This window comes from Phalacrocorax carbo, chromosome 2 (assembly GCF_963921805.1).
Source record: "Phalacrocorax carbo chromosome 2, bPhaCar2.1, whole genome shotgun sequence".
Taxonomy (NCBI): Eukaryota; Metazoa; Chordata; class Aves; order Suliformes; family Phalacrocoracidae; genus Phalacrocorax; species Phalacrocorax carbo.
Window position 1 is genome coordinate 72,007,346 of NC_087514.1, and position 27,475 is coordinate 72,034,820.

The 27,475-nt window shown below is 38.1% G+C and overlaps 1 protein-coding gene across 2 annotated transcripts in view; it reads left to right on the plus strand.

Annotated features, from left to right (window-relative positions):
* Positions 1 to 27,475, plus strand: part of MOCOS (molybdenum cofactor sulfurase) — a 227,698-nt gene that overhangs the window by 145,639 nt on the left and 54,584 nt on the right. For both annotated transcript variants that reach the window (XM_064443252.1, XM_064443253.1), the window contains exon 6: positions 24,384 to 24,583. In XM_064443252.1, coding sequence (XP_064299322.1) covers positions 24,384 to 24,583 — 200 coding nt within the window. The remainder of the gene's footprint in view (positions 1 to 24,383; positions 24,584 to 27,475) is intronic.

Consider the following 27,475-nt stretch of genomic DNA (forward strand, 5'->3'; position numbering starts at 1 on the left):
CTTCTTCCATTAAGTCCGTAAGAAGGCCTTATGTGCCCACATAGGAGCCTTCTTCCTGTTTGATGAGCCTGGTAGAATACAGCTAGAAGGCAAAGTTGGCAGCTGTCTTCCTTGTCCCTCAAGCAGTGCCCATAGTGGTTTGTGATGTCCAAGGAGTTGTGAAGGTGTTGTCTCAGCTGTTCTTAAATCCAGAAACTGATTTTCCTTTTGTTTGTGTGTTATGGCCAACGGAGAGCGTGCCGAATCTCAGAAAGGTAACTCTAGAAAGAGCTAAGTCTTCTCCAAAGGTTCTTGATGGTATTGATATCTCCTTCACTTGCATATGTTATTGGTCAGAAGTGTATTTACTAAACAAATTATTCTCTGATGTTTAATTCTGATGAAATTTAAACCTTTTGTGGACATGTGCAATTTCTGAGTTTGGGGTTGGGTGTTTTTTTTTTGTAAGAAGCGTCATTGTGTCTTGTATCTGCAAAATATGGAAATATTTTTATCTGGTTTTCTTGGAGATTACGAGATATTAGTTTTCATACATTTTGTTAAATGCTGTCAAAATGTAATTAGGGAAACAAGGTTTTTTACTAACTTTAGAAATTTACAGGAATCAGAACACACCCACATGGTGAATTTTTGAGTTATGTCACTCAGAGCGTAGTTGGTGATGGAAAGACACTTGATTAGGCTAGTGAGTGCAATCTTTTCAGCAGCCCTGGCAACTACTTCCTTAAAGCTTGTTTATAAATTATTGGGAAGATGCTTGTTCATGGGCATGAATTGTGTGGTGGTTTTTTTTTTAGATTCTCACTTCACATGAATTTCATCACTTTATATTTGCAATTCAGATCAGAATTACTTGTTAATATGTTGGAATTTCATATATAACAGCAGTTCTGGTTCCTGATTAGCTGTGTAGAAACCCTGCTTTCTCTTTAAAGAGGCTGAATTTCGATAGACTCACTCCAGTGTGTCCATATATCTTGTAGTGAGGAGCTCAGAACTGGACACAGCACTCCAGATGTGGCCTCACCAGTGCTAAGTAGAGGGGAAGGATCCCATCCACCCGTGTGATACAGCCCAGGATACCATTTACCTTCTTTGCCACAAGGGCACAATGCTGGCTTGTGGTCATCTTGTTGTCCACTAGAACCCCCAGATCCTTTTCTACAAAGCTGCTTTCCAGCCAGTCAGACCCTGACCTGTACTGATGCCCAGGGTTACACCTTCCCAAATGCAGGAATTTGCATTTCTCTTTGTTGATCTTCATGATGTTCCTCTTTCCAGTTCTTCAGCCTGTCAAGGTCCCTCTGGATGGCAGCACAATCATATGTTGTATCATTTGCAAATCTGTTGAGTGTGCATTCTGGCCCATTTTCCAGGTCATCAATGAAGTTGTTAGACAGCAAAGGACTTAGTATCAACACCTGGGGTACACCACTAGTGACTAGCTTCCAGATGGACTTTGTGCCACTGATCACAACCCCCTAAACCTGGCAGTTAAGCCAGTTTTCAGTCCACCTCATTGTCCACTTATCTAGCCCATACTTCATCAGCTTGTCTGTGAGGTTGTTGTGGGACACTGTCAAAACCCTTGCTAAAGTTCAGATAAACAACATCCACTGCTCTTCCCTAATTCACCAAACCAGTCATCTCATTGAAGAAGGCTTGATCTTTCAGAGATTATCAGAATTGGCCTTGCGAGTGATATCAACCAGCTCCCTGAGCACTCATGGGTACATCCTGTCAGGTCCCATAGACTTGTTTATGCCCAGGTTTTTTTAAGGGTTCCCTAATCTAACTTGGTCCTGCTCCACTGACGATAAGTATTCCTTGGACTGGGCTTTCCTTCTGGTCTCAGGGCCTGGGATTCTTGAAGGCAAGGCTCACCAGTAAAGGCTGCGGCAAAGAGGGCATTGAGAAATTTTGCCTTTTCTGTGTCCTTCCTCACCAGGGCTTCTGCTTGTAGAAGCCCTTCTTGTTACCCATTATGTCCCTCACCAATTTCCTGATCTCATCCCTGCATGCTCAGACCATGGCTGTGTATTCCTCCTGGGTCACCTGGCCCTGTTTCCTCCTGTCTACTTTTTACATTTCAGTTTAGTGAGGAGCTCCTTGTTCATCGATACGAGTCTTCTACTGCCTTTGCTTGGTTCCCTGCTTGCTGGGATGGACTATTCTTGAGCTTGCAGAAGGTGATCCTTGACATGTTTTGTTTGACTTGAAATGGAATTTTTCTTGTCAGGTTAAAACCAAATTTTTGCAGTGACTAATCCTAACTGTGATTTGGAGCATTTCTGAAAAGCTGGGCAATGCCATCAGCACGTGGGTAAAAATGGGCATTCAGGCATGTAGACTATGTATCTGATTCAGGAATAATTTAAATCACTGCCAGAATTGTCTGATTTCCATGAGCACACAATCAGGAAGTGGGCATTCCTGCGGTTCATGAGGTCAGCATACTACTTGGAGAAGAATCAGTCTGTGCTACACATATGGGAATGGTAGCAAGGGAAGAAAATGGAGCCTGTAAGCTTTTTATGGGTATAGTAAAAAAATGGTTATTAAAACTAAACATAAATAATTAGGGTTTAGCCCTTCCTGAAAAAGCTATCAAGGATTTAATAGAAAATAAAAACTTTTCTATTGCATTTTTAACTATGTGCTAGCAATTAGAATTGTGCTAGCAATTAGTGTTACGAGCTGGATACAGAACCCCATATTAAACCAAGAAAAGCCCCCAACCTCAAAAAAGGAGAAATTCTCTGTTAAACTATCTGGACTTTCACAGTAATTGCTAGGCAACCCAACAGATTTTATTTTATCGGACTTTCCTGTACAGAGTCTCTTACAAGAATATAACTATTAATGACATTTAATAAATTATTTCCAAGGTTGAGATCTTGATGAAGTTTTTACTTCCAAGCAATTTAAGGGGTTGATGTTGATGCAGTTATTTTGTAGGCAGAGTATCTTCATTTTAGAGCACAGTTGTTAAACTTTTTTCTGGAAAATACGCCTGTTTCTAAATCAAACTAAAAATTTGTTACATATGTCATAAAAAAGAGTGAAAAGGAGCAGTCTGTGGACAGTGAGCTTTGCTCAGACTAATTAAAACTCATAGTTGATAAAATGGACATAACTGCAAAGTGTGAAGTTATCTACATAAATATGCATACGCCCCCCTTTACAATTTTTTTTTAAAGTGTCTTGCTAAAAGTAGCCCAGCATATCTTCACAAACCAAGTGCTTTCATCTTTGTTACTGTTTTTTAATGTTTTCCTCAGCAAAGAATACTTACAGAGATGTTTTATGTATTGATTCTTACCAGAAGGAGAGTTTTAAATCAATGCTAATTTTGAATTGTCAAACTACTGAAAAGAAGCATAACTGTAAGATGTTAGTAGCTGATGGCTTTTATGTGTCCTACTAACATCACAGAGCGGGCTTCTCTTCATGGGGGTTTTTGATGGAACCACAATTCCTAGCAGACAAACAACCTCAACAGTGCATACTTTGTTGTCTCTATATATAATGTGTGTGGCATTGCAGGTATATTTGTCAATTTGGCATATTCAGTGAGCCACACATTAACTAAGAGAGCATTCAGTAATTTTAAAAATAGTATTAAATGATACACCTCTGGAATTTTCGAGTAGTGAAACCTAAATATTTTTAAATGAACTAATGAAGGCATCTCTACCTCAAGAAGAGGCTTTTCATAAAGGCATAAAACCCCTTGAAAGTAGGGAATGTTATAATTGTTACTGAAAGTCTGGGCAAATCTTTTCCATGGCTTTGCAGCTTGTGAAACACTTGTTTTCGTCTCCTGTTTTTGAACCTACCGATACGTATTTTGATGGATGGGATTAAAATGATAGTCAGTGTAGTTTTATGGGTCTTTTAACCAGAATTCTTTTTCACCTCCAAAATATTCATGTTTTAAAGTTATTTAAAGTTTTTGGTTGAAAACTGAATTACTTAGTTTCATGTTAATAAATCCAGTTGTCATTTATATAGTGTCAAGTTTCAGCAGGTTCAGTTTGAATTTTGAAGGGGAATAATAAAGAAAATAGGAAAAATGCTCATAGTGTTTGCAAAGAAAAGACAATTTTCTGCGAGGCTCTAGAGCCGGGACATCCTGTAGCTTGCGTAGTTCTGCCTCAGCTACAGCAGAAGCTGAGCTAATTGAGTCATTCACTCATATCCTGAAGATGGGATCAAAGTCATCCAAGAGGGACCCCTCTTTGGAGACTACAACAGCATTGAGAAGGCAGCCCTTCAGCCATTTCACACGTGGGAGGCGGCAAGGTACTTTCCTTCAGACATCCCCAGCACATGGCTTGGTGTTCATGTGCCTTGGATGGGATGATTTAAGCATAATTAAACAGTAGTTGTTGACTTGCATGTTCTGTAATAGGCATGACACCATTTGGTACTAAGTTGTGGTCTAGCATCAAACAGCTCCCTTCAACTGAAGATCTGAGACACAGCTCAAAGAATAATTACGTTCGTCTGCGACAAGCCAGGGACCGGCTGACAGAACAAGTAGCATTAGCGAGGGTGGAGACTGCCAGCATCAATAATGATTATATGTGCTGCTTCTGCCTGTGATGGGCTGCCAGCTTCTAAGTGCTGAACAATTGAGTGACCTTGGACAAACCCTTCCCAATAATGATCCAGCGTTTGTTTCAATATGAAAGTGACAAGAAGGAAAAAAATCACAGTGTATCTTTCTTTCTTGCAATCCCTCATCTCCAAAATGGATGCATCTCATGCGAGTTTAATCATTCGTTTCATATGCAAAGCCTCTTTCTCTGGTATTAAGAACATCTTCATTTCAAAGCTTAGAAAAGTTAAAGAAGACTGAAGGCTGGAGTGGAGGAAGAAAGATAGTTCTTATACCTGGCAGTAGCTGTCACCTGCTTAGAGATAATAAAAATATCCTCTGAAATTTAAAACTGTACTTTATCTCAGTTTAGGTACCTGCAAACTTTAAAAAATTTGAATCCATCTTTTGTATTTGGACCACTCAGTATATTGGGATAAATTGCCTCTTTCATTAAAGAAAAATTTAAAATATTCATGGTAAAAATATGAGTCAGAGCGAATCTTTTTTGCATAGTTTTGGGAGGTTTCTTTTACTCTTAAGTGTGGATCATCTGCAACAGTGTTTGAATAAAACCTTTCTAAGCAGAAGACCAAAGTCCAGGATTGAAAAAACTGTCTGAAGAAAGCTGCAAAATATAAGCTACCCCGCAAATCGGGGAGGGGGGAACCTATATAACAAGCTACTCAAAGCCCCTGAGCTCTCATTCTCAGGATTCCTTCAAAACCCTGACAAATGCCACAGCTTTAGGATAATTTTTTAAAAGCTCATTCATCTTTTCCTCATAAATGTTTAATTTCTTTTTTCAGTATTGCTTCTCTGTTTGCTAGTCAACACAAGAAAAGCATTTCTTCAGGTACAGTCTGTGGGACACTGGGTACATCCTCAGCCCTTCTGTCTCTTTTTATAACATTATTTCTTTTGAACACCTTTTTTTAATAAAGAAAAAAATAGATTAAAAATGGTGGTTTCCAGCCCACAATCCAGCAAAAGCACCAAAGTTCAGTATTTGTCACTGTCACAGCATGGGAGATAATGCCATCTGGAATAGGAAGCCATGCTACCAACTACTTTTAGAAGTGCAAAGTATCGTACCACCTGACACAGATCTAGTGGCTTTCAAAAAGAACTGGACCCTTTTTCTGGTCATCAACACATTCTTCTGGTGAGATATTTCTGATGACTGAAGATGAGCAAGATGACCTTTTCCAGTGGAGTACAGCAGCAGCCGTGCGGCTTGGCTGGAGAGAAACTCAGCTACTGCTCTCTAACATTTTGTGAAGGAATTTTACCACCCTTATTTTGAGCACCTTATAAAAAGCTTCTTTTTTTTTTTTTTTTTTTTTTGTAGTGGAAACCTGCATTCCTATATTTATCCATGGTGAAGAATATTGGTTTTAGGCATTGAATGCCTTTGATTTCAGGAACAGTTTGACTGATGTGTAGGCACACAAGTGAGCAGACAAGAAATGGGAAGCTACAGAGCTTGTGCTCTTTGAAGAAGCATAGGGAAGCTGATTTACCCATGAGTCACAGAAATTACAGTCCATGCAAAAGAAGCCTTTCTCTCTTTGAGATTTTCATGCTTGTCCAAGATACACAGTGCAGCTCTGGTCATAGTCAAGCTGAAGAAGCTGAGTATGCCCTGTCTCTGAGCATGTCCAATTCCTATGGCATTCAGCGGGAGCTATGTGCCTGGGTAGGAAGACACCACTGTGATTTGATTCACTGCAGTTGTTTTAGTGAGGTAAAGAGGAGATCCAGCTCGAATATTCTCAACTTGAAAGCTGTATTATTTGGAGGTGGAAATTGGAAACCCTCATGTAAAGCATAATGTTTTATATGTTGAGAGAAATATGAAGTTTTATTACTTCAGTGCCACGTTTTGAAAATTCTGTTGGTGTTATGTATTGTGTAATAGTCATGGAAGAATTTACAGAGGTTTAATACATTTATTTTGGCATTTGCTCATTGTCACACATCTTCCCGCTTACTTTAAAAGAAAAGAGAGCTAAAAATCTCTCATCCCTTCAGTCCTGTTTTTATGTTTATATTGAAAACTGTTTGCAACATCTAAGTATTCTGGTTTGAGAGATATTATGCTGTTACGTAGGAACCAAAATAGAGTTGTAATCTTCAACTTGTGAACTGTCCTGGCAGGGACAGGAAGAATAAAGCAAGGGCAAGACAAGCGCCAGGTCAGATCAGCCACTCTGCTAGGACCCTCCTTGCAGGTGAGTGAGTCGGTGGTACCAAGGTAGCGGGTGAGCTGTGCCAGGTTGGAGCTGCTGACCCCATCCCAGGAGGTCACACATGGCTCTCGCCTGCATTTGAGGCCTTGTGTGTATGAAGAGCTTATAGCCAGTGAGGGCATGGCTAGTGAACTGTTGCAGGCTGGAAGTCACCGTGTTTGTGGTTTGTTCTTGGGTTGGGGTTTTTGGTTGTTTTTTTTAATATTACAGAATAGTCATAAATATACAGGTTGACATTTGTGTTTTTAGGAACCTAGTAACAACTGTTTTGCAGCTAAAAAACCTTTGTATGTGATGCACGATCTACCTGAAAGGTGTGTGTTTGTGGCAGTGCCTGTTTCACAGTGTGTTTGCAGAGCACCTAGGTAAGTGTGGGTAACTTCCACGTCTTGTGAGGCTGTCCCTTCACTCTTTCCTTTCAGGTCTCAAAGTTCTGATTTGTTGAGTCCCCAGGTGTTTGACAAGGCACCTTTGATTCCTCAGCCAGTGCAAAAGAGGGTATTCTGAAACACTGTGTTTGTATGTTTATTGGGAGTATTTTTGTGCTACTCAGTTTCAGCTTAGTTTATGGGATTAATAGAGCATAAGATAGGAAATTATGATTAATATATTTACACATTTGAAATAATAGACCTGCAGTTTAGAAATGCTTTCAAAATGAGTGCAGGTTCGATGATCTCAGCAATTCAGATTTTTTTCACAAGTCTGAGATAATTAACGTCTTCCTTAAAGCTTCATTTTATAGTCATGTGACTAAGAACATCCTTTCAAAAAATTTTTAGTTTATTAGCTCATTGTTTCAGAGAAAACCTTGAAAACATAAGCTATCGATATTCAGAAAGCGGAAGGCAAGAAGTAACAGCAAGCCCTGAGGACTAAAATTTATGAGTTCTGCAATGTATTAGTAATCATTTAATCTCTCCTACAACTACACTGGAACTTATATGTTCTGATAAACACTTTTTTGTTTTTTAAGACAACTCGTTCCCTGCTACTTTCCACTCACTTGCAAACAGCATTGTGATCACATATCGGTAAACAAAAAGATCAACTGGAAGATTCTGAAATTATTCCAGATTTGGAATATTATTTCATGTTAATGTTTATTCCTCCCCAAGATAAGCATCTAAAAATCAACATTCCAAGTAGTCTGTGTATCACCTTGCCACTTGAAAGTTTCTGCATTATGAAAATGCACATGTACAAGCAAAGCAAAACAAGAGATTCGTTCACTCCTTCCGATGGGCAGGCAGGTGTTCAGCCATTTCCAGGAAAGCAGGGCTCCATCACGTGTAATGGTTACTTGGGAAGACAAACGCCATCATTCCAATCATCACCCCCTTCCTCCTTCTTCTCCCAGCTTTAAATACTGAGCATAGCATCATACGGTATGGAATATCCCTTTGGTCAGTTGGGGTCAGCTGTCCCAGCTGTGTCCCCTCCCAGCTTCTTGTGCACCCAGCAGAGCATGGGCAGCTGAAAAAGTCCTTAAGTAGTGTAGGCACTACTTAGCAACAACCAAAACATCTCTGCATTATCAACACTGTTTCTGGCACAAATCCAAAAACGCAGCCCCGTACTGGCTACTATGAAGAAAATTAACCCTATCCCAGCCAAAACCAGAACAGTTAACAAGAATACATTTCTTCTCCTTGTACTTATAGAAAAGAACTTAAAAAGTGATTTTTTTAAACACCAGTATTCATTATTTTTATCATCTGTCTGCTTGAAAGCCAGTCTTGATTTATTTATTTTACAGAATAGAATTGTATTTGGAATACCTGAGGTAAATAATACTGCATGGTCCATCCTTCAAGCAAGTTTTTGAGCATTTAAGAGGGGAAAAAAGTGTACAGGCATACATTTTCCTGACACACTTATGTTTCAGGTGTTGACCAAGGGACCTCTTCAGAGTTTCTGACCCCACTACAAGAAGAAATATATTGGAAGTTACATGAGTGGATTTGAACTTGGTTTGTGAGATCTCCAGCTCTGGTTTTGATTGTATTTGTGCAAAAAATGTCTGCTTCTGAGGTTCAGACAAAAGGTGATTCTGTGGATATTGCTCATATAGTGTGCAACAAAAGCAAGTAGCCTCACCACTGCTGGTACATGAAAGGTCTGGAGAAGAACAACAGCAGGAGAACAGAACCAATAAAGACAAACAGGAAAATGCTTGAGAGGAAGGAAGGAAGGAGGCTTGGCAGAAGGAAAAAGCATAAAAAGTTGTGCTGCTGAAAAGCTTAAGGATAAAATATAAAACCTCTCCACACTGTGGTCGCTCCCCTCTTAATCCACAAACCAGGAAGTGATATATAAATGAGTCTTTCTTCACTAAAGCCCACTAAGAAAACTTTTTTCCATTTTTTACTCATTAGGCCTTCTTTAGGAGTTACATTACATGTTTCTGACAGATGGTATTTTATTGGTCACCATTAGTGTGTTTCTGCATAGGAGTGTGTGTATATGGACCAGCCATCAGATTACTTTTTGGCTCCAGTTTTCTTTTGAGGCTGCTATTTTTCTTTCCAAGAACTGGTTGAATTTATCTTAGACATATAGACAAGAGTAGATCCCTTAATAAACACAGAAGTTATTTTAAAAAAACGGGGGGGGGGGGGGGGGGGGGGGGGGGCAAAAAAAGACAAAGAGAAAAATACTATAAAACCAAGCCAAACTTGAGCTATTTTTGGAAAAGAAGTAACTTTATATGACGTGGACATCTCCTTGAAATAGAAAATTAAACAAAAAGGGTGGAAATGCTATTGCAGATGTCTAAGGATTCATTGAGTCTCACATTCTAATCCTCTTTTTCCTAAAAGTAATGGTTTCTAAATATAAAATAATCTTAACAAAAGTAACAAATCCATTTTCTTCCCTTTGATTTGCTCAATCTTTTGAATAAGCAAATGGACTAGGAGGGAGGAAGAGAGTAGAGCTAGTTATAATCTTCACTGGAGAGTTGGCTGAAGGGCCATCTGTCTTACTGAAATCTGTTTATTTTGCTATAATATTTTACAGGAAAAAATCTATAATTATTCTATCAGGCCATCTAGATACAGTACTTAGTATTTATTTCATTGTATTTTAAATTTATTGCTTAATACATCCTGCATTTCAGTATTCACAAAAGGCTTGACTGCATGGAAATGAAATATTTGAATGTCTTTGAACCAAACATTTCTCTGAGGTTTTGTTTGCTGGGATATCTGAATACTTCAGCTTTCTTCCCGAAAAGATATTTAGAAAATATCACTATCATAGTTTCTTCATAAGCAAAATGCCATTTTCCAATTACCATTAACTAAAAGTGAGAATTCTGTATAACCATAACAGATAAATTTCTGTCTGAAACTAATTAATGACATATTTTATAATGTTTTATATTGATTTCATTGCTTTTACAAAAATGCACATGCCCTTAGATTGTTGCAAGTACTGAATAGCTGAAAATCAGCTCCAAGGGGAAAAGTGAGTACATTATTTAAAATACAATTCAGTGTAACTGTCAAAGAACTTTCCTGATTGTCTTTAATAATCTATAAAAGCTGTAGATTAATAAAAGGGGAGCATAAGAACAAGAATGGGGAAAACTAAGGATAGATAAAAGAGGCTGAGAGTTTCATAAATTGGAATTTATAAATTGAAGGTAGCAATACCAATCCATTAACTGAGTAACATCATAGGTGTTTAAAAGCAATATACTTTTATGGCTGTGTTAAGAGGTTTTAAAGATATATTTTGCTCTCTATTTCATAAATTAGTCTTGAAAATGTCTTCCTGTTCATGAAAGCAGAAATTCTCAAAATCTGTCTCTGGGCATCGTGCCATTTTCTGCTACTAATAGATCATTCTGTTCTGACAGGAAGAGTTTTAAATAAGCGTCTGCTCAACAAGCAGCTGTGTGAAACAGGCTGATCTGGCCTCTGTCTTTGGGTCAAATACTCACTGTCTCTGCTGCAAAACAAAATACAAAAAGTAAAGAACTAAAACCTGATGGGGCGCATACAGTTAGCATGGCAGAATTTCAGAACCTCTTGAAAAACTGCGTCCACATCTCAGTAGCACAGAGGGTATGAAAAGATGTTCTTACCAATTGCTGCTGGAGAGGTTTGCAGCTGTGATGGATCCTGTTGGCTTTCATAGGCTCTGCATACATTACTGACTAACCTGGCTTATAAGCCACTGACTTTAAACTACCTGATGCCCCTGACACACACCTTTGTCTCTTCCCTGCGTAGAGATCAAGGGACAAAACCTGTGGATGGAAGCCAATCCATCCTAAGTGGAGGAAACTAATACCAGCATAGTCAAAAAGCAAAAATAGCAGAGCAGTATAGTGATGTGTTTAGCTGCCATCTTACAGATAAAATTATAGACATATTACACATACCCAAGTTTGGTGAATACGATCCATAAAGAGTTGTGGAAGTGAGGGAAGAGAACGAGCTGTATAAGATGTGGGAAACAAATGACAGAGCTCACAAGAGAGCTCTGTTACAAGATGTTACAAGAAAGTGTGGTATGAGTTGAGTCAAAGTTTGGTAGGTTGCAGCAGAAAATGAAGGCTGCGGCTGCTTTCTCTGGCTGTTGAACAAAGTGACCCTTCAAGGTTCAACTTTTAGTCAGAAGTAATCAACATGATGTCTTTCTACCAACACATCTTACGATCTGCTCTGATAGAGAAGGATCTAGGCTTTTATAATAGGTCACATACTGAGTTTGACAGCATCATTATGATCAAGAAAGAAAAAAGGGAAGAGCTGTAATGAGTACATTTGACGAGATTTGCATTGTCAAGACCTCAAAAAGAAAACTTCTTTTTTTTGACCAGTTGAATGGTTTGACCTTATGGGTGAGCCAAGACTGGGCAGGACCATAAAATTATAATATTTCTGACCCTTCAATTTATAATACCTTCCTTTTTCCTTTACTGTTCTATATTCAAGACAGGTGAAGTGTTCCAACTTCACCACTTGTACCGATCCTAGAAAAATCATGTAATTCGTCATAACTTGAGGATGTTAATCAATTTATTTCTTGAATGTTCAGAGACATAGAAGGAAATAAGTGCTTGAGCCAACATTTATTTACTTATCTGTTTATTAATTTATTTGTTCTCTAGCTTTAGGAGGAGTGTCTTATTCCTGTGAAAGCTCTGTCTTGAGTTGGCATGTGAGAGAGTAGAACTATCTGGAACACTAGAGAGTCTCTCTTGAAAGCAAGGTGTAGGCTTTCTATTACTTCTCACACTATATGGAGGTTGTGGTATTAGAATAGCCAGGAATTAAAAAAAAAAAAGGATAGAACACAATACTGTTAGGATAGAGAGCAAGAGGTATGTCACATGCTAAGCCTCCTCACACTCTGGAAAGCATGGTCTTTAGGTAAGAAGACAAGAAAAAGCAAAATTGCTGACCATTGTAAATAAATTCCCAGACCAGTTCCAGACCACTGAAGTTTTCGGAACTTGCTGAAAAAGGACATGCTATGTAGCTGTCAGGAGCGCTCTGTCTCTCCTGGGGAGTTCAAGCTGACTGCCTGCCATGGCCACAAAATGACAGCTTTTACTTCATCTTTCTGATCTCTCTTTGTATTTGTATTGGAGCCTTCTCATTTGAGAAAGCTTTTTGGTGAGATACATAATAGGAATTATAATGAAAAGGAAAAGGGTAGAGATGCCATATCACCACCCAGGCTAACTTATGTGATAAATGCTTCATCTGATCACGTTAAGACACCCTAAAATACAATGACACACCAAGGTTGATGGGCTAGCAGTTGCCTTTTGGTCTCACTGTTGTAGTAAAATTTCTTTGTTGAAAACCGCTCAGTGTGTTCAAACTGTTATAATAAACATTGAAGATGTTCTTGAACATTTAAAAATCATTGAGGAGGTCCTTGCAGAAATGCCACTGAGTACCAGTAAAAGGTTTTATGGGTGGGAACCCACAAAAATATTGTGAGACTGTTATTGTTCTCATAAAATGAGACAGGACTGATCCTTTACATATTGCTTGCCTCCATATCCTGCCATATGCAAGAACGCAGAAGAGTTTCGGGGTGGTAAATGAATATACTAGTTCTGCATGAAATGCACCTGCATGATTGTTTGATACACGCAGCCTTTAAATGCATTGCTATGCAATTAAATTCACACTTCTTAATTATCAAAGTTTTCCTCTTGGATTTGCAGTCAAATGTTTGGACAGTTTGTTTAATCACTGCAGCCCTAATCAGTCTGAAGTTAGCTGATGTTTTGAATTAAGTGTCTTGTATATCTTACAAAGTACCACAGTAGGGTGATGTAGTTCCTGTAGGATCATCTCCTAGAGATGTAAGACCAGAAGAGGCCTGGTCAGCCCAGAAAGGCTGTTTCTAGAAACATTAGAAGCTTGGGCAGCCTTAATTAGCCATTTTGGTTAGTTCAGTTCAGAAGATTATATCTGTTGCATAAAGTCATCTAATAAACAAAAATAGACTAAGTTATAATCTTTAAAAGGATTGAACCGTTTCAACTGCAAAACAGAGCTTCCAATTGCTCCGCTAGAGAGACTAAGCCAAGGCAAGGTTATCTAAGAATGGGTCTTGTGTGTGATTGAAGCCATTCAGATTGTCTTATATATTGAGCTAAGCATATTTCAAGGTGGAAAAAAAGAAAGAGCATGAACTTCTTTCCGCGACAAGTTTTTGTAATTCAAGGCTAAGGCAATAAAACAGATTCTTTGCTTCGTACTATGGAATTTGCATATCTCAAGTTGTGCAGCATCTCTGTAGCCAAAGGTCATGCAGCTAAGCTTGTGTCAACTTTCTTCGCCAACAGCAATAACACTCAGTGTCTGTTAGGCATAGTAGCTGTGTATACTGTGATTAATTTCCAAAGATTTTTATTTCATGATTCTTTAAATATGAAGCTTTTTTTCATGGTCATACTTCTCATTTACAGTATCAAGACTGCACTTTTCATTGGTGGGGCAAGAACAAAAAAGAAAGCAACTACGATTATCTGTGCATGTATTTCCCTAAATTTCTGTGTTCCTTGGTAAAGCCTCCAAGATATTCTGAATATTTCCATTTATCAAATAATAAAAGGGGCCCATTTCTGCATTCTAGATGTCTTTGGCAAATATGCTGCATCAAAGAGAGAAGAAGTGTATGGCAGATAATACTAAATAACTAGAAAACACAAAAAGAGCTGTATTTCTGATTTTTCCCTTCATTAGCCCAAATAGTGTTCTTCAACATCTTAAAATATGGATCGCATAGAACAGTCTGAATAGCAGTAGCCAATATTACCACTTCAGTAATATTGTGTCAGGATGTAAGAAAAAGCATTCAAAAAATTGAGAGCTCCAACAAAAAGAGGGAAGTAAAATGTGTTGTTTTATTGTTATGTCCAGTAACCAACCGGAGTCTGAAGGCCTTCAAGGGAAGAGATAAGTGAATCTGGGCCCCCACACCCCTCATGAGTGTTGTAGCTTTATCCCTACTTGGTGGGAAGGGAACCTCTGCCAACTTGCCTTCTCTTCCTCACCTGAAAAGGGAAGTTTGTGAACTGTGCCTTCAGCTGGACCTTCCTTTCTATAAAGCCTTGCTGTTGTTAAAAATAGCTGAAATGGAAACAATGGGGAAAAGGTGCTTTTTAAGCCATTCTTAATCTTTGTGTTTACAACTTAACTGCAAAGTCCCTCCCTTGACACAACAGCAGCAGCCCCTTTTCTTTTTCCCTCACTTCTGCAGAGCTCGGGTGTTAATGGGTTGCTATAGGAGGAGGCCAGGACTTCCTAAGTGCTTGTTGCCTCGCTTCTCTTCCCTGATGGTGACTGCCTCCGAGTTGGTAGCATTCATCCTTCACCGATGCCTTGCTCGGATCAGTGCTTTCTTTTAACCTTGTCTAAGTCTGTCTTCACAGGCAGTTCTCTAGTTTACCATAGCTCTTGATTTACAGCATGAGACAGCAAGTGGTACACATAAGAATTGCTCATGTCTCAGACTGAACTGAACAGCTCTCCTGAACTGAATCTGAAGCACAGATTCTGGCTGATTTATGGTGCTTACTGAGGCTGATGTAATACCAAGAGTGGTTAATTCCTTCTGAAGCACACTACCTACAGTCTTTAGAAGAAAGAAAAAATAGAATAAATTACTTTATAATATTCATATTTTCTACATTAGTTTTCTCTTCTAGTCTTCTTTTTAGTAGATCTGCACATACTGAACTTGCAATTGATTAAAATACCTATCCTGTGCTTATAAAATTACAGATGTTCAGTTTTTATCCACGACACTATCTTATGACTCATCACCCCCATGACTTGGAGAGCACACAATATTTTAGGTGCAGTGGATTTCAGAAGCTCATAGGAATGAGCAATGTAATGACAACCTGCCAAAAGTTAATTTATGCCAGCCTGCACTGCAGGACATTCTGCTTATAAAAACACTGGTACTCTTACAGAGGTTATTGCTGAGTGTGCCACAGCAATGGCTGTACTTTAAGAAGTACTGGCATCTCACTTTTGTTGAACAAACTCTTAGGAAGTGAGACCGGGGCTGTAACATCATTGCTCAAACCTGTGTGCTGAGAGTGTTTAAAAAGCTTGGGACAAGTCCTGGTATAATTCAGTTTAGGATGAGGTCCAAGAATCTTGAGCACTTTTCAATATTGACTGCATGCTTCCTTATGATTAAGACATCAGATCAAGGAAATGTCAAAGCAGCTTTTAGAATTCATTGTAGCTTCTTTATTACCTCTGTTTCATGAATGACACTGTTTGTTCCCTCCATGGTAGCTATTTATTGTAATAACATTACCCAGCAGAGACCTAGTCTGAGAATGCAAAACAAACAGCAAAGCATCCTTTCAGTCTATAAAAAAATTATGAATATCAATATCATTAAATCCAAAATTTCACTGAGGAAAATATTGTTCTGTTAATAATAATGGCTAGAGCTTATTCTACCAACTTTCAATATTCCTGAATGTTATAGATACAGAATGGAAAAACTGAGCACATTTTAATCTTGTTCCATCAATAGTCAACATCATGCCTTAGAATTTGTTGTCTGGAAACTTTACTTTTTCTGTATCTTATTTCTTGGTTTAATTAAATGAACTTGTGGTATTTCCTGTATTGCTGTGATGGGCAAGTTCTGTGTAGCCTTAGAAAGAGTGGAGTACAAAGGCTGCACAATAGCAGACATAGAGCATCTCTACTACTTCATACACAGGTAGCCACAGCCCTGGTTCAGCGATTGTCAGAGAAAAAGAGGGAGGGTGTCCAACCATATTATTAAGCAGGGAAAACACAGAATGCAAATCGATACGCTGCCTTGGGCACCAAAGTGTTTCACCAACAAGGAGATTCCTGAAGTGTTATGTAGGAAGGTAGAGTCAAACCAGTGGGCACTGAAGTGTGAGGTTTGAGCACATGATTACCTATTCTTCTTCACCTAGTGCAGGCACGGTGAGCTTTGAAACAGAACTGATTTATAACCTAGCAAGGCTTTAGATTGGGATCTGTCATCCTAGGGAGAAAAAGAAAGAAGCTGTCTGGGTTTTCAGAATATTTTAAAGGGCTCTCTTGATGCTGAGGGAGAGATTTCCTCCTATAAAAAACACATTTGGATTTATCTTTTTATTCAGCTTATTTTTGGTGCAAGTTGCTTGTCTCCGTTGGTCTGCAGTCCCCCTCAGGGAACACAAAAACAAACGACCCACAGAACTGCAGAGCCATTAGAAAGTCATGAGCATGACAACTAGTACTGGTGACTGGGTCTTACAGAAAAGTTATCTGAGGGAAGAACTGTACTTAACTGCAGACCTGACAAAAGTTTCGTAGTCTCTGGCTGAGCAGAAGGTGAGAAAGGTTTTCCTCCTACTATGTTAAAGTGATCAGAAAATTGTTGCTGACTCAAATAAGTAAGTAAATAAATAAGTATTCATGCAAAGTCCGTGCTGAATTAGTCTTATTGGCTGGAAAACATGTGTCTTACGGCTCCATCTTATATTTTCTAAATCCCCATGACTATCTTTGTGACAAAGAAAGAGTTTTATGCTCTGCCCCATATTGGCAGTCTAGCTGTTGAGAGTTGAAAATACCAGGAAACAGCAGTAGTAAAGCTTTCACACACTGGCTTCAAGGAACTGTGCATAGCAGGCTCCATTAAACAAAGGACAGAGCCACTTTTATAGTAAAGCAGAAAACAGGCCTGTATGTAACATTCAGGTTTCTAACAGCTACCAGGAGAATTCATGTGCTTTTATAGTACAAGCTTCTCTTGCATTTAGGCCTTAAGATGACAGGATCATAAGCAGAAGTTGTTCTGCTGGACTGAGAGAAACCTTGGGAGATAAACCCTTTAGAGGTAAAATGTGAGTATCTCATAAATACGTATTTTCGGGGATGATTCTGTTGTTCTTGCAGAAGCCTCTATGGGCTCATGTCATCCAGCACTCTGGAGATCCGTTTTGAATGCTGCCTCCATGAGGTCTGCAAAACACTCTGCCTTTTTTAGAAACCCTTCCCATTCATCTTTTATGTTGCTGGTTTTATGGTTTGAAAAGTCATCCTGAAATTATTGCTTCTGCTGAGAGTATGGTATGGGCTTATGGAAGACAAAAAAAAAAGATGGACAGACAGACAGACACACACACACCCTCCCTCGTCTCAAAAAAGAAATCTCATAACAATAGCAAACAGTAAATTACATGTATCTTACCTAGACCTTATTTGAATTATTAGATAGTTTTCAGTCTAACAAGCAGTTAACTGAAATTGAATTATACCTGTAATTAAAATAGTTATACTAAAAGTGAGTCAGCCAGCTGGCACTTAGAACTTCCCCTCTCTTACATTACTCCCAAGAAATTTAAAAAAAAAAAAAGTAAAGTATTCCTCATTGCGATGTTTGAAAATTAGAAGCTGCTTCTTTCAGAATGTGCTACTCGTTTTATACAGAACAAAGACTTCTAACTTTCCTCACTGTGTGAAAACAGAGCTTGAATTAGCTGCTCTAAAGAAGTGGGAGATGGGGCATCAAAGAGCCTTCTGTTCATTAAGATAAACACCAAATATGTGTTTCATGTTTGGTTTTGGTATAACATTCTGAATAGAGGATTAAGCAGTTGCTTCCCACAGTCTTAAACTATTGAGATGGTGTGGGAGAAGGAGGAGAATAAAAGGATTTAAGCTATTATGCAAAGAATTAGAGTTGAGCGAGTAAAACGTTCCCCTATTACCCAGTGAATTATGCATGGATTTAGCAGTGCTGAGAGTGTAATATGGCTCTCCCTTTTGGACACACAGGAAGTACACAAATAAGCTGCAAGAGCCCATCTAAAGTTTCAACCTGGACATTGATCTTGTGAGATGAACTCTTTCAACTTAATTATGTACTCTCAAACAAAACTATGTACTTTTCAACAAAAAAAAAATTTACATAGTTTCATAACTAAAATTTCTTTTTTATGTAATTCTTTTGTTACATCTTAAATTCAGAAAGAAGCCTGCTCTAATCTATGCATGGCAAGGCATTACTTTTCTGGAATTACAAATGACATCTGGGGACATAGATTTTTCCTTTCTTGCTCACAAATGCAGTCAGCTCAGTTGCAGGAAGGGTCATGGTCCAAGCCATTTTGTGTTCCCCAAATCAATTTTTATTACGTGTGTTTTATAGATCAAGTTGATTGGACTGTTCATGTGAGTCAATGTGAATGAGGGGTCTGCAATCTGTCCATGCCTTATGCATTCTCTCTGAGTGTGGATGACGGATGGTTTCATGAATTTCCTGATAAGCCAGTTACAGTGTTTTATGTTGAGTTTTAATGAACTGGATTTGATAATGGTTATGACCAATATTGGAATGGTATTACATTAGAAGAGCTCCTTTCCATTGACTCCAAGGAAGAGTTAATGTATTAATTTTAGTGCTTAAGTTCTATGAGGGTTTCTTATACCCTTAGTTTTAAAAGTAATGGTTAGTTGCTGTTAGCCATCCTGTAAGCTCATTTTCATGTATTTTTTAATTATATTCTGTTTATTTAATCTTAAGCTATCAATTGTAGCTGCTTAGAAGTTACATAATTTTGTTCATATATTTTTTCCTCTAGGCATCTGCTGCTCCTCACCCTGTGAGCCAGGCAGTAGCTAGATTTGGTCTGACTTAGGACAGCTGTTCTCATAATTTAGGGGGAAAAAAACCACCAGGAGCATGTATAATTTAATATTTTTATTGATGAATCTAGGAGCCCCACCAGAGGACAAGTGATCAAGGTTTCTTACTAAGTTGATTATATTTTCTCCTCATTATTTGCTCCTCTAGTATTGTATTTATAATATTTCAGGGTTGCACTTTGGGGGCAGGGGGTTGGATCATCATATGAATACATCATTCTCATGTTTACAGTGTTTTGTTTGAAGCAGAATTGTTAAAAAATAGCAATGGTTAGGATACAGTGTTTAATGTAACCACATTAAGACAAAGCACTCAAATGTGCAAAGGAGATATATGAAGCTACCATTACCAAGTTCATCCTTAAGAGATGTTCTTTGGGAGAATAACGCTAAGTAGGTGACAGACTTCAGTCAGAGACATTCAGTTCTATGCATAACAGAACACCAAAAAAAGCCCAGAAATGAATCTTAATGTACACTTCTTGGAGGAAGTGAAGGAAGGACTCCAAATGTTTGACAGGATTTACAGGTTCCATGGCTTCCTTAGCACACTGACTCACAGGTCCCACATGGTGATCTGTCTTGTTTGGGATTTATTAAAAAGTGGCTACATCTTGGTTTCACTCCAGGCTCAGCACTGGTTTGCTGAGATTTCAGCTCATCGTTTCTCTGACTAGTTGCTATCTGTTAGGTAATGCTGAGGAATAATGAATCACATTGATTTTTTTCTTATCCAGCGTTATATGTGAGTTTGGATTTACTGGAGTAACAGAGAATTTGTCCACGTAAACCTCAATTTCTGTGTTTTGTTTGTTTTTTTTCACAGCAAGTTAGAAAAATAACTGTATATTTGATTTATGGCTCTCTTCTTTCTTATCTCCAGTATTTAATTTCTCATAATAAGAGAGATAAGAACTTTATTTGAATGCAGATCACAGAGGTTTCTGAGTACAGCCTGAAAACTTTAAGCACCAGAGCTTTCATTCTAGAGGCTCAACTTCAGTCTCTGTTTTATCTTAATCTATTCAAAATCTTTTATAGATGTTGACATACTCCTATCTGTCAACAGTTCTTTCAGGAAGAACTAACATTTGAACATCTGAACTACTGAAACCTTGGTTGTTTCAGAGAGGAGATTGTATGCCATTACATGTTTGCCATTTACGGAATGCAAAACCAGGTCTATACTGACTCAAAAGCATTCTATACTGAATACTTATTGGACATCTGTGTATCTCATATTTCTCTGATAAGACAAAATTCCACTGGAAAAATAAAATCTTACTGTATATTGCATATAAGAAGCAGATAATAAGACAGAGGTAATGCAAATATAAGACGTTATCACCAGGCAAGCCAAGCAGTCGGTTTACAGTACTGTGGTGACAATTGTGCATGGTTTCAATGCAGATAGTTGAACCATCCTGTAAATGTGAGATAACTTACCCTTCTCTTCCAGATGACTGAACTGTCCCACAGTCTTTATGGATAGGCATATGCACACATGCAATTCCTATGGAAGAGCTGACATTGTAAATTTATACATGGGTTGTCCAGTGCACTGGCATTCTGAATTTTCCATACTGGAGCAGTATCGGTTTCTGTAATAGTACCCAAATGGAAGTATAAGATGGGATGGTAGGTCTGAGACTGTTCTAATATGTCAGGGTGTGGTGTGCAAACATACATCAGCCATAAGAGGTTCAACAGCATCTCCACAGGTTTACTAGGGTACTTTTTCAAGGAGGTCTGTACACAAAAGTACCAGCTTTTTTTGCCAATCTGTTCTGCTCAATTACCTTGCCACTGCAAAAATATATGTCATTCCTTGTGGCAACAAATAGTGTGAAAAATGAGGTGCTATTGGGAAGAAGAATTAATTACATTATCATGACTGGCTTAATGTAAATTCAAAACACACACATAGGGACAAAGTAATAAGGGGCATATTAATCCACAGACATGCAGGAGCTTCCCTTTTGACAGGGAAGTCCTCACATTTCTTCCATAGGAAGTCATTAATGAAAGCACCCTTTGTGCTGAATGTGTTTCTATGCATATAAATACAGCGAATGGTATTAGATAGACTTCAACTGGTGTAATTTAGACTACACCAGATTCATTCTGATCCGTATCACCGAGTGCATAAATTGTTCTTAATTTAAAAATACTTTTTAGGAGCAACTAGATGCAATTCACCTTAATGAAAAAATGCAGTGATAAGGAATAAAATCCATAACATGAGAGGGAGTCAGGGCACTTGAGTCCTTCCCAGCACCTTCTCAAGATGAAGTACCGATCATTTTTCCAAGCTGTAAGTCTTCCAAAAGGCTTAAGGTGTGCTACTTCTTTTATCCCCAAACAGGCAGCTAGGGACGAGTCTCCAAGTATTCAGAGTTAAGCAACTGGGCATAAAACCAGCATTCTGTATAGAAAGAAGATAAAATGCAGGAATGCAGTAAGGTAATAAATACCAATTCAACCATAATATAGAAGATTACCTTCTTATTTACCCTAGACAGGCTCAGTCAAGCAATGAGTTTTATTTTTGTCACCCCAAATATGAGGCAAGATGCAGTAATGCAAGTCCTTAGATCATGTTAGAGACCAAAGATTTTTTCTGGTTTTTATTTTCTCTTCCTCATATTCTTTTCCCTGGTCGGGAGAGCGACATGAGGTAAGCACTGGATTTATGCAGGGTACAGTACAGATCATTTTGTTTAGCAAAATTTTAAAAAAATCACAACTATTATCTGAATATGCCCCTTTTTCTGTCAGAACAAACTTTGACTTTCCGGCATTTGGTTCACAGGGTTTTCTGTGCCATCAGACCTAATCACAACCTATTCTGCTACTTAAAAATATGGGACCCTGGCAACACTGCTCCTGCTCCCCAGTCACAGGGCAGCAAAGCAACTGCAGTCTATTGCATTTGGATTTGTCAGAATAAATAATTAAGAGGCTCATCAGCTTCTCACTAATGAACACGGAAATGTGATTAAGCAACTTTAAAAGAGAATGGCTGAAGACAATATAGAAATGATAGCGGGATGATTGCTGTGAATGAGAGACTGAAATTTCTGAATAAGAGGTTTCTTCAACAAGACACAAGGACAGTAGTTTAATCTTCCATTAAAAGATTCCTGCCAATTTGGAAAAGCTCTGAATCAGGAGATTACAGACATCTCAGAAGCTGACAAGGCAGTCACATCTCTTAGGACAGCTACTTTCTGGCAAGTGCTAAGGAATAGCTTTTCTGGTTTTTTCTTTTTACTATTTCAAGACTCTTTAACTTCTACAAAACAATGACTAGGACATCTCTGACTAGGCAATCTTTTATTCTCAAGCACTCTGAAAATACAAATCATCTTCCAAACCAAAATGTTCTGAAGACGCTTGCCAAGTTTACTGTGGCTAACATCTAGAAATTGTGCTGATTAGCTTTTGGCAACGTCCCATGAAAGTGCTTTGGTTTGTTAGTATCCCATTAAATATCTTATTCCTCTTTATTATTCTTTAGCACAAAAAAATACTTCCACCTTATATCTAATCTGTTTCTGTGCTTTTACTGTCTGCTCTCCTAGCTTATCTAAAGGAGATAGCACATAATATAGAAACCTGAAGAAAAGTGAAATAACAGAAGTTGCTGTAATTCGTCTGTATGTCAAGAGAAAGTTACCTTTCTTTTTCCCTTTGTATAAATTCATAAATGGCACAGTGTTTTTATGAGTAAAGGCACAAAAGTCAACAAGCAGATTACAAGATTTCTGTCCAAGGGTGGTTATATCAGACTGTAGAAGTTTCCAGATACTCAGCTATAAAAATGGTATGTGCGGAAGTGTGAGAATCATAGTTACACAGTCTAAAAAAGAAAGCAAAAGAAAATGTCAAACATCTTTTTAGTTACAGAAATGCTCATGTACCTCAAATAAGATACTCAACATTACAGAAAATACTGTGGGCCTAAAACCCACACAGAAAAGTACTGTTCTACTTCAAGAGGCTTTTGAGGAAATCATTCTTTCCTTTGTTTTTCCTCACGTGATGTAGGCCCACCATAGTGGAATGTATGGTATGCATAATAGAAACCACTTTGGATTTTCAGCCAAAATTCCAGCTGTCTCCAGTGGAGATTTGATTAGGTTTCAACATGTTAAACAAGTCAGGTATCTCCCTGTGTTTCTTACAGTACTTTGAGATCATAATGTTATCTTCTAATTGTCATCCATGAAGATGCAAATTCATAAGTTTTCACTTTCTACTTTGAAGACTACTGATACTTTGCTTGTTTCATGTGATAAATTGCTGTTTGTTTCTCATTCCGTATTTATTGTCATGACCCAGTTACTTGTCCCCTGTCAGTGTTTATCCCAGTGAATATCACAACCTACTTCTTCATTTCAGATTATATGTGTTCTCATTTGACTGAAATGGCTGGTTTTGTATCCGATGCTTATGTTTAAGCTTCCTGCAGAGAATCAAAATATCCCCAAAGCCATAGGTGACCATGGTATATCATCCTATGGCATACCCTCTGAGCTCAAGAATGAGAAGCCATTTCAATAAGGACATCTAACAGAGACCCAACCTCCTCCCAGAAAGCAGAGATGTAAAAGAGGTCTCCATCTGTCAGGAAATCTCTGCAGTCCTCTTTTCCAAACTCCTCAGTGTAACAAAAAAAAGGCAAAGAAAGACAACATATTTCCTCTTTATGCTTTTTCTAGGCCAAGTTCTGTGAAAACTTCTCTGCAAAGCTTCTCTGAAGCAAATAGATTGCATGGGTGTAGTCAATGAGGCATTCACAACATCCTCTTTCTTTTTCTTCTGCAAAAAGAAGAGCAGGCTTGGAAGAATATTTCGTCAGTATTCAAGTAAATTCTTTGTAGACTAACACTTGTATTTCATAATTTCACTTAGAATTTTATTATTTTTATTTTTCCGTAGACATAGCAATTTTCTTTCTGTGCTGTGCTAGAATTGATACCTCATTCCCATGATCTCCAGAGCCAGACCTGGAGCAAAACTTGCTTTTCAAATTAATTGTGACAGAACATCTTAGTGACGTGTATAGTCTGCAACTATCAATGTTGTAATGCGCATGGACCATTTCAGTGTAACTTTAGATTTCTACAGTAGATTAATTGTAGATAAATCTTTGGTGCAGCAGTACCTCTGAAGATTTTGTATGAAGAAAGAAACTTTTGCAAATTGTGTATTCATTTAAAGGAACCCAAAACTACCGATTTTGTGCTAGTTACCTCCCAGCTACACCACTCTGAAAGATCATTATTTTTTTACATTTCCTTAAAAGTAAGGCGTCTGACATTCTAATGCACTTTTCTTTTGTAGGTGGAATGGAGAATATAAAACAGCATACCTTTGCATTAGCTCACTACACCTATACTGTGCTGTCTACCTTAAAATATGCCAATGGAGCTCCTGTAGTACGTATTTACAGTGATACGGATTTCAGCAATCCTGATGTCCAGGGTCCAATCATTAATTTTAACGTGCTTGATGAAAATGGAGAGGTGATCGGCTTTTCACAGGTATGTTTTTCTTTTGCCTTAACTGAGTGTTATGTTTATATTTAAAGCATATTCACAATGAGTTCTTTATCCTAAGGGAAATATTTTGTCCATAATGGTCCCTTCTGAGGTTTTGGGTTTGTTTCTTCATAGCTCTGCACAATATATACACACCATTTTTAAAGTAGTAGAAAGAGAATCCAATAAATAGTACTAGCACAATGCAACGTAACATAATAGCCAAAGCCAATGTCTTACAGATTTAATACTCTACGTGTAGGAAGTTTGAAAGTGGGCTCTTTTAACAGGATGCATTGACTATGCAGTTTCGTTTCTTTTTGACTTCCTTCTCTATAGGACTCAAAACTGGGAATTAAAGAGCAAGTCTAGAAAGGCTGATATAAGGCTGCCTTGGAGCTTTGACATACAAGTGAAATCAAATCTCAAATTACTGCCATCACCCATGAAAAAGGAGTTTTCTTTTCCCTTCAGTTCTAATAATTACATTTTTGTAATACTCCTGAGGAAGCATTGAATAAAGTTGAATGATCAGTGTAAGGAGTAAGATTGGAGCTCAAAAATCTGTGAATGTTGTCTTTCTCAAGAGCTTTCTCTAGCCTTTATCCATCAGGAATACAGAGTATCTATAAGATGAAACTTCATGAAGCTTTTGTTCCTTCAGTAGAGAGGTAATAGTGTATGACCACAGTTGCGTGTGACTGTGCACCGTGTAGGCAGTGGGTAATGTAGGGTAACGTAGCTTACTTGCTCATCAGCCAAAGTCAGAAAAAGCACAGTGCTCTAGTTTTGCTTAATTCTCTGTTTTTCATTGGCTGACAATTGACTAAGCCCACCAGTCAAGTTCAAGAGTATGGCCTTGATTTTTTAAAAGCTGTCAATAACTGGCACCATGTCTCTCAGTGACTACCTCCCCCTGCCAGCAGTAGTGGCAGACCTGCATTGATCTTGGACGCTGATAATTCTGGACCATTAGGGGGAGAGTGGGAGTGCTGCAGAAGGCATTCCTCAATGCTCCTCTGCCGGAGAGGAGAAGAACCAGGTAATGAGGGAAACAGAGTCATGTCTACAAGAATACAAGAGGAGATCCATGTATACCAAGGGAGAACAGAAGTGAAGCAGTTACTTTGTAGCCTCTCAATATGAAGTTTTACAGTTTTTTTAAGGCACTTACCACAATGATGATCATGGGATGGGTAAATACATAGTACTGGAGAAGCTCTTCTTCCTGTAGGTCTTTTTTTGACTATGGTACCACATAGTCTCAAATATTTGCCACATTTCATTTCAAGGAATTCCACACCTTAGGACTGAAATAGCCTCATTTATACAGTCTTGAATATGTGTGTCAATATTCAGAAAAGACTGGAGATATTAACACATCTGGGTTGATAAAACACTCCGCAAACACTCTGATGTTGCTTCTGTCTTTTGGTTAAAACTAAAACCTTTATTTGCACTTCTGATTTTCACAGTTTCTTAGTAAAAATGGATCTTGCCTGTTTCACTTTTTCAAACTCAGCTGTACCTTCAGGAAAAAACTATTTTATGGTCTTATGTCTCCATTGTGCCTGTTTGCTGCAGTGGCTGCTCATAAAAAGCTTCTTTATTGATCTGTATCATCTGGATTGTGCTATTCACCAGATTCTTGTCATTTCTGGCATGAGTATGCAGAACGGAGAACTATAAAGTTTTCAAATGCATACCAGTCACATCTGCAGTTCCTGTTAGGTTACTTTGTTTAATTAAAATTATGTGCAATTTAATGACTTTTAGAAGTTAACAAGCAACAGCACTATTCTTTCCAAAGCTATAGTATGTGTGATATATATATAATTGGCTTTTTTATGGAAAGAAATTCTTTCATAGACATCTTACAGCAGTTATGGGGGAGAAAAATGTTTGCTTCTTCTTTATGATTACAAAGAAAATACGTACAGCAGAGAGTAAGCTTCATCAAACTGACAATATAATCTCATCTTTACACCTGTATGCGTGTTCAAAATTAGATAGGTTTATTCAAATCAAAGTTAAATGCAATACTTCTGTTAATGGTTTAGGAATGAAATTGTGTCCTCTAGTCTGGTCCTGTCTGTGATCTGCACATTCATGTGGATTCACTGGTCAGTCTCCAAATGCAATCTAGTGGAGTTAGGAGAACACAATTTCAGAAGGCTCCCAGAAAACATTTACAGAAATTTTTAATGAAGGGAAAATTGGATGACATTTCTGTCTGACACACCTACTACTAGTGGACACCAATTAATGACTCAGGTTATATTTCAGCTAGTATATTAAAAGACAAATGACAGAATGTCCTATTCCTTTATGGATGATATCCCATGTATAATTAATTACTTATACCCCAGCATCCAACCAGTTCTATTTGTCTTTCTGACAGGCAATTGTTATGTACCCATTGCCTATTAGAGGGCACAGTGTGGCTGGCCATTAGCATTTGGTAGCCTGAAAAGGACAATCTGACTAACTGATTTCAGAGAAAATATTATGATGAGGTTTGGAGCAGTTTATTCAGAACATTTGAGATTGGCAAGAAAGGCTTCATAAGTAGACAGTGTCTTTAGAGGATACCAAGCTTACATTTAAGCCTCAAGATTTACATAATTTACATGATAGTCAAAACTCTGAACTAAGTCCAAGATATTTAGGATGTGAAAGGCGTGTAGTGAAATACATGACATTTAACACTGCCACTGAAAAATGATAGCAGGGAAAAAATGATGTCTTTCATCTGTGTAGCATTTGGAAGGAAAGCTGTTCTTACCTGCTTCTGTGATTGAAGTCCGTTTCTCACTGTCATCAGAGTTTAATTACCAGACCTAACAAGACTGTGCCACTATACAAAAACATGCTTGAATTACATACATGGGGTCA